Below are 8,091 nucleotides of genomic sequence, written 5' to 3'. Positions count from 1 at the left end.
AAATTAAACTAATGGTTAAACATGGCAAACAACTGTGTGTTTGAAAGGAAATAGCATCACCGTATGAACATTTCTACTTTTATTTTCAGTTTTAGGAGCAAAACAAGAAGGAAGTGGAATTTCCTCTCATAGTCTGTGGAAAGAAATATGTACCGTTTTTTTAAAATCACACGCACGTACAAGTAAGTGTCCATTGAGAATCTCATGAGCGGCCTCTCAAACCCAGTAGCCGATGAGGAAGACAGTTGCAGAGAGGCAAATGAGGAGGTTGACGTTAACTATGAGTCTTAGTCGGGGCTTTTCCTCCAGAGAACCGATCGCCTGTTCAGGTGCAGGACCCGTCACAGGATCACCAACTCCCTCCTTCCCTCTCTCCATGCCACATATCCAGTAGAGGGCAGACATCAGCCTGGACTGGCTCTGGACGCTGGATGCGGATGATGAGTCTAAAGAGTTGAAGAGTCGTGAGTGAATAGTGAAGAGGGTGTGTTCACCGGCAGCACCGACTGGCAAAGGTAAAAAGTTGCAATGCAGGACAGAGACCCACCTTTCCTGTTGCCCTCCTGCTCTCTTCCTGGGACATCCATCGCATGTATCTGACTAGTGGTTTCCTCGAAGCTCCTATTGCTGCGCTCCACCGAGAAGACCTGCTCCCTGGACTCCACTGGGTCGAACCTCGTGAACCAGGTGAGGCGGCTAATCTGTTCAAAAGAAAAAAGTGCAAAAAATCAGATGTGATTTACAGCAAAACAAGGCTGTCATTCTTTTGTGCAGCAGCATTAATAGAAAATGTGATTTAAAAAAAACACATTTTAAAAATAATTCCATGCAACAAAATGCATTTTGCGTAAACTTTTCAGTTATGTACATGTTCTGGATGAGAAACAATACATCTAAAGCAATTGTTCTGCTTACAATGAACATTTTAGAAAAAGGAAAAAAATGTTCTCCATCAAGATCACCATGAGTGCTATATATTTAAATAGCACTATAGAGAATATGAAAGTGAATAAGGGACTCCACCTGCTCTGGTTTGGGCTTCTCTGTAGCCAGGCTGACTACCACCACCACAACCAGAGTGATGAAGGACAGCAACGTGGAGAAGTACAGGTAATGGATGTGTTTCAACAACCCGGGCCTGTCATCCTCCTCAGAGCACAGGGGCGCAGGATAAATGAAGTCCAACGCCATGCGGGTGCAGCCCACCAACAGGCCGACAGTCAGGCCCCAGAAAGCCCCCTGAAAAAGTGGCAGCAGAGATTTCTCATTTTGCCTCATAATTATGAATATTATTTCTGATTTTACGTTTAATAAGTACGGTAACTAACAGCGGGCACATACAAACAGCCTTGATGTAGAATATGCCACAACATTGATACTTCTGTACTATTTTCGTTCCCTGTCTCAATGAATAAATAATATTCTGACTGAAATAATTTGGTCCATTTTACCATTGAGCATAGATACAACCGTACCTTCTCATTAGTCCTCTTCCAGAAGCAGCCTGTGAGGAAGATGATGGACACTGGGGGCTGCAGGTAGGTGCTGATGGACTGGATGTAGATAAAAAGCTGCCCCCCCTGACTGGCCTGGACCACAGGAATCCACACCACCGACACGACCACGAGCACGAGAACAAACACCCTGCAGCACAACCATTCAGCTCAGTTCTGCAAGGTGTGGAATACTGAAGATTTGATTACAGGACAGCTTAGAAAAAGTGTGTGTGTTTGTAAGAGAGAGAGAATCTGGTGAAGTAATTATTAAACTAAATGCAGGATGTTAAACCCTTTTTTCCTTTTCTTTTTGGTTAATCAAACAGACAAAGGTGTAACAAAGTATAGAGACATTGCCAAAAGACATATGACACAGATGTTATGTTTGACTATTGTACAGATTGTTGGTTGTTATTGTTAGTGGGAGTATTGTAAGTGAGTGTGAAAGTGTGCTGCGTAGGTGTGTCATATAGTCGTATTGTATGTGAATAGCTGTGACCAGAGGTGTGTGAAGGTATGTCCGATGACTTGGAGAAAAGAGACGAATAAATAAATGAGAATTAGAAAGTTGATGATTAAGTTTAATAACTAGCATTATCATAAATAATGATGATAATCATTATTAATAAATAATGTTGAACGTTCTTGACATGTTGCTGTTGCAGGCTACGTGCGGCAACCAGGTCCATATTTTGGGTTGCAGGAAGATGCCTGCCTGTCCACAGCTGGTCACTTACCTGCCCACAATCATAAGTTCCCACTCGGATGCCCGGGATCGGAACGTCTTCCATAGATCCAGGGTGAAGATGGTACTGGCGCTGTTGAAGATGGAGGTCAGAGAGGACATTAGGGCAGCAATCATCACCGCCATCATCAACCCTCGAAGCCCTGTGAGGGGAAACACACAGAGATTAACATTCAATATGTATGGTGAGAGTAGACAGGAGGTGTAACAAGGGGAACGTATCTCACCTGAAGGCAGCAGTTCCATGACCAGTTTGGCGTAAGCGGTGTCTGAACAACCCACTGGGTTGCCACAAATCCGATTACACTGCTCAGGGTCTGCACACGCCACGTCATCTACACGATGTCACGCAAACACACAGCACTCAAACAATGTGAGACATCAATTAAAACTCAACGCATCAACCTTAATGCAACCAGTCCGTTCAGCACTGAATACGCATTTAGTACATTTATAACGAGAAATACTATTTAACAGGAGTCATGTATATTTTTACATTAAGCACATTTTCCCAGATGCTGTCTTGATTAATTAAATCATTTCATACTCTACCTGTGTAAAGTATCCTGCTGATCATGCCAGGCAGCATGATGACAAAGAAAGGCAGAAACTTTAGGTAAGCAGCCAGGAGAGAGCCCCCTTTGGCGTGGGTCAGGGTCTTAGCAGCCAAGGAGCGCTGCACGATGACCTGCAGGAAACACAGCGGACCCTCAGTTACAAAGCAGTTTTAAGTACATTTCAATAGGACCCATTCTAATAAGAATGGATGAGAAAAACACATAGTTTGCAGTTATTTGCTGTCTGACAGATATTAAGGGTATACAGGTTATATGTGCACTCATTAAATTAGATTAGAAGTGCTGAACTATGGAGAAAATACTGTAGATGCTCATGAAAACCACTCCTGTCTTTAGTTGTCTCAGGTTGCGGCTGGCTGGTGACCTATTCCTCGATATTGTATTAAAGGAATGATGAACTTCTCTAAGGAGCAAAAAATGCCAAATTCTTGAGATGGGGATTTTCAGATGAGAAAACCAAACTTTTGAGGGTAAGCAGAAACAAAAGGGCAGAGCACTACATTACACTTTCATCTATTGTAGTTGAAAGACCTTGTCACATTTTAAAAGTAAAATTCATAATAAAAATATGTTTATATCCATGTTGGCAACTTCAGGTTTCTATATTCTCTAAATATCCCTCCCTGTTGAGATCAGGCGTACCAGTAAATTATCTAGTTGAAATGATTTCATAAACCCTAATTTTATATATCCTAATTTGCGATATCTTATTTGTCTCTTTTGCTATTCGGACATTAATTTAATTGCTGCAGTAGTAATTCTTCATTCTTTCATTTGCTCTTATTTGCTAGAAATGGTGCTACATAAAACAGTTTATTTGTATTAGCGCACCTGGTCAGAACACCAGTACCACATGGAGGGGATGGACATGCCGATGATGACCCCGGGCCAAGGCAGGTCAGAGTTCACAGGGTCTCTGAATATGTGGAAGGAGTCATCTCGAGGGATGCCACAGGTTGAGTTTGGCACACGTATCGAAGGGATGGCGTTTAGATATCCGTCCATCAGAGCCTCCCAGCCTCCGACCTCCGTAAAGCCTCAACAGGGGAACAGCAGGATCAGATAAACTGGAACACAAAGGTGCCGCTGATGGGCTGGTGTCTTACTGGCTGGTGACTTACTGAAGACCATCAGGGTGAGAGCTCCGGCCAGCATAATGACAGTTTGAATCGCATCGGTGTAGATAACGGCAGCCAGACCGCCTATGAAACAACACACAGTGACACACAGCAGGAAACAGCAACATGTCTAATGTCTAAGTGAGAAATAAGAGTGAGGGTGTTTTTTTTAATGGCGAGGGAAGGAGAAAGGTCACCTGCTACAGTGTAGAGAGCAGTGATTGACAGCAGCACCACCACAGCTAAGTAGATGTTCCATTGTAATGCGAGCTGAATGAACAATGCACCAGCATACATGTCCACCTGGTGGGAAACACCCACAGCGGGACACGTGGTTACAAGATAATACGAATGCAAAAGATTTAAATAAAGTACAAATATAGCTATTGATTACAGTGTAGAAACACGTGATAATTACTGTGGATTAGTATCGTACCGATATCTTTGTAAAGATGTAAATAAATAAGGACAGGACAGCTATAAATATCTGTGTTCTTCTACCACCAAAACGTTTTTGCAAGTATTCTGGCATGGTCATCACCTGGAGATGAAAGAGTTCAACGATTATTATATATACAGGAATACATTAGCAAGTAAATATGTCAGTACGTGTGTGTGTGTGTGTGTGTGTGTGTGTGTGTGTGTGTGTGTGAGTGTGTGTGATGTTTATCGTTTACCCCGGAGGCGATATAAATGGGCAGGAAGAGCCATCCCAGCAGCAGCAACATCAGTATACCCTGTCCAACATCAAATATGAGCTTTACACACTTTGAATACAGCTTAACATTTCATATCAAACTTGTTTTTATATTAGCACGTCTTGAGCGTATAAAATATCTTACATTCCACTCGAATGCAATGGCCCCAATTCCTGCAGCAGCTCCAGACCCCGCCAGGCCGATGAAGTGACCACTGCCAATGTTACTAGCAAACAGTGAGGCACCCACCTAAATAAAGACAAGAGACAGAACTAGGATTGGTTTCACTTTGACCTGAAGAAAACGTTGCCTCTGACTTAGTGAGGCTTGTCTGCCAGTCTGTGAAAACAAAACAAAACAAGAATTTGTTTGACTCACTGGCCACCAGGACATGTTCTTCCCAGCCAGGAAGTATCCATCCACCGTGCTGCGCTTCGTCCTGAACATGGACTGGTAGAAAGAAGGAAAAAGGGGAAATATCTTAAAGATACAAATCCAGGAGAACTACAAGGAAGACACCATGATCCCCACCTGAGGGATAGGCCTGCCCCGCCAACCGCTGCATCAATGGTTGTTCATGTTGATCATTCAAGGTGTGTAAAAATGCTCGGTGAAGGTATTAGACAGCTTTTTCCCCCTTGTGCTTACCCAGAAGCCAACAGCCAGAACGAGCAGAAAGTAGACTACCAGCACAACTATATCCAAAGTGCCCAGGGTATTCCTGCTGCCTGAAGCCATGTTGATCTTATGTCGACCTTCTGCAATGTCAAAGGTCATTTGTGGAATCAAAGAAATTAACACATTCTCTCCCCGACCTTGAAAGTAAGAACAGTAATCAAAAGTTTGAAGTTTGAAATGTGTACAACTTTATATATGGGGCTTTGAACAGGTGTGTGTGTGTGTGTGTGTGTGTGTTCTAAACATCGTGAGAGGGAGAAAGAAAGACTCACATTTACAAAGAAAGAAATTGTCTAAACTTGACACTTCTGACCTCTTTTAGCCTCCACTTTCACTGCCGGGTCAAATTGACCAGAACATCATCTCTGTAATATAAACCAGTAATTCTTTACGTTGATTACACTAAATAAGTTAAGCAGAATAAGTTTTAGAGAGAAAAAGTACTTGCATGTATTTTTCCTAGATTTCCAAACTTTGACCCACCACATAACAGGAGGGTTCATGTTTAATTCTATACTTATAAACTGCACTTCTATCAGCATGTGAAGAGACATATTTAGCACTTTATGAATCACTTTGTCTCACTTGAAAACAAAATCAATACATATTGAGGTTGTCCAGCATTTCAGATAAATAATAACTACAACTTAGTCTCGTACTATCCTGAGGTTGTGTATTGGAGAGTATTACCCGAAAAATAAACTCACCTTTCACTACGTTGTCATCCAGTGTTTCCTTGAGCAGAGTTGTCACAAACTACATGATCCCGGGAATCTTGTGTTAGTTACAAAAGTTGTATTTCCACGTCAAAAGATCAAACTCCAATGTCACCTTGTGTGAGACAAGGTTTAGTTAAAATGTAAATCATTTATTTTCTAAACGGAGCAATAAAAGGCTGCTGCTGCTTCTGGAAGATCATAATGATAGCTAAAGTTTTAATTAGGGCATTACATTCGTTCCGGTCACCAGTCTGGTTGATATGAGGTGGAAAATCGAGTCCATGTCCATCCCGGTCGAGTCCAGGAACTTCCGGCGAAGGAACAATTCTAGTCTTTGTTTTTTAAATTCGTTTAAAAAAAATTTAAATCAGGAAAATAAAGTCCTTGCTATATTTTTTCTAAACTGATGCTTAAGGGTGCGTTTGGGTCCTGAACACCACACACATTAACCGTGTGAGGCTCGTCTGAGACTTTGCCACTGCAGGACAGATAAGCGGCCCCAGCGATAAAGACGAGTTGCAGAACACGCAGTGAGTGTTGTGATTTAGTCTTAATCTAATGTATTGTCCTGTCAATAACGCACTTGTGCATACAGTATTACTTCTCTAAACGATTTCCATAGTTTTTTTCATTAAATAAAATCTTAAAAACCAAAGACATCCAGGCAAAAGTAGATTTTATTCCATTCTTTGTAGTTTTCAACATTGTTAGGATACAAAACAAAATACAGACATAACACTTTATAGGCAATAATGGACGATAATACTTTAGAGATTCTGTAATTTAAGCAGAAAAAAACTACTTTTAACGAAGCTTGTACTAGCTGCACACATTGTTATCATAATAATTCACTTTACCATTTAATAATACATGTATGTTATACAGAGCACTGACACATCTCAGAAGTTTTATTAACTGTATGTATATAAAATGCTGCATTTGCTACACTATACTTAATGACTTTACGCGGTTGTTCCATATTGACACAATCAATAAAATAAATATTTGAGTAGCACATGAAAGTAACATAGTGCTACATATACTGTAGCATCTGATTCTGTTTACTTTATACCCACTCATTCTGTACAATACAAACACAATATCTTTATGTTAAAGTTTGATATAGTATAATAAAATGTAGTATAATATCCAACACTCATATATTGCACACCGCCCGCGCCACATAATCCCACTTCTACCAACTATACTTGGTGTGAAGACCAGATTAGACCAGTTTAAATGTATAAAAACAAGCGGTCGTGGTAACTTCTCACTGATGTTGTCACATACATATTGATAACACTTGAAGTCGGAATTAGAAAAGAAGAACTCCAGTGACAATGAGGCAAAAGATACAGAGCAGTTGAGTATTTACTTGAGTAAATAAGATAAACTTAGTCAGTAAAGAATTTATGCTACATTCAGTGTGCTGGGCGGCTTACAAAAATACAGAACATGAAAACTATCTGCTTTTGCGGTTTCCCTCAAAACCACCAACAGAATGTGAATGTATATTAATTAAATATCTATTTCAGGATACAATAGATATTTGTAAATATGTCTTAATCGTGGATATATAACAACAGTTTCACTGTAAAAGTGTAATAGCACACATACACTCAGGCTTAGAGAAAGAAATCTTCAACTACAGGATGCGACTGAGAAACGGTCTTTTAAAAAGAAGAGATATGCTGATGGCCAAATAAAGTGGTTTTCTATGTTGCAGTTTTAGTCATTTAAGCTTTAGACTCTTTTTCGTTTTGGAAGGATATCCAATATTTACTATACCACTGGTATAAAGCTATATCCTCCATCTATGATTGAAAAACATTTATTTTTGCCTCATGTCAACACTTCTCCCTCCCTTAATGTTTACCAGGAACACATGAATACATCAAATCTAGTTTCCCCCCAAAAAATGTGCATTAAGAGGTGTGTATGTGTATGTAAATACAGAATGTGTGTGTGTGTGTCTGAGTTGTGTGTGTGTGTGTGTGTGTGTGTGTGTGTGTGTGTGTGTGTGTGTGTGTGTGTGTGTGTGTGTGTGTGTGTGTGTGTG

At 40.5% G+C, this 8,091-nt stretch overlaps 1 protein-coding gene across 1 annotated transcript; it reads right to left on the bottom strand.

Annotated features, from left to right (window-relative positions):
- Nucleotides 1–159: 159 nt before the first annotated feature.
- On the bottom strand, nucleotides 160–5,043 carry slc5a11 (solute carrier family 5 member 11). Its single transcript, XM_056407878.1, has 14 exons — nucleotides 5,014–5,043; nucleotides 4,780–4,884; nucleotides 4,615–4,674; nucleotides 4,374–4,478; nucleotides 4,135–4,240; nucleotides 3,941–4,021; nucleotides 3,651–3,856; nucleotides 2,794–2,929; nucleotides 2,469–2,576; nucleotides 2,234–2,384; nucleotides 1,476–1,644; nucleotides 1,024–1,239; nucleotides 548–701; nucleotides 160–446 (listed from the first exon to the last, which is right to left on the bottom strand). Exons 1-14 carry the CDS (start codon nucleotides 5,026–5,028, stop codon nucleotides 217–219), a joined length of 1,842 nt encoding a protein of 613 aa, XP_056263853.1. The 5' UTR covers nucleotides 5,029–5,043; the 3' UTR covers nucleotides 160–216.
- Nucleotides 5,044–8,091: the final 3,048 nt, after the last annotated feature.

The sequence above is a fragment of the Pseudoliparis swirei genome, chromosome 23 (genome assembly GCF_029220125.1).
Source record: "Pseudoliparis swirei isolate HS2019 ecotype Mariana Trench chromosome 23, NWPU_hadal_v1, whole genome shotgun sequence".
NCBI lineage: Eukaryota > Metazoa > Chordata > Actinopteri > Perciformes > Liparidae > Pseudoliparis > Pseudoliparis swirei.
The sequence above is the reverse complement of the archived record's forward strand: the minus strand, read 5'-3'. Positions and strand labels throughout refer to the sequence as shown.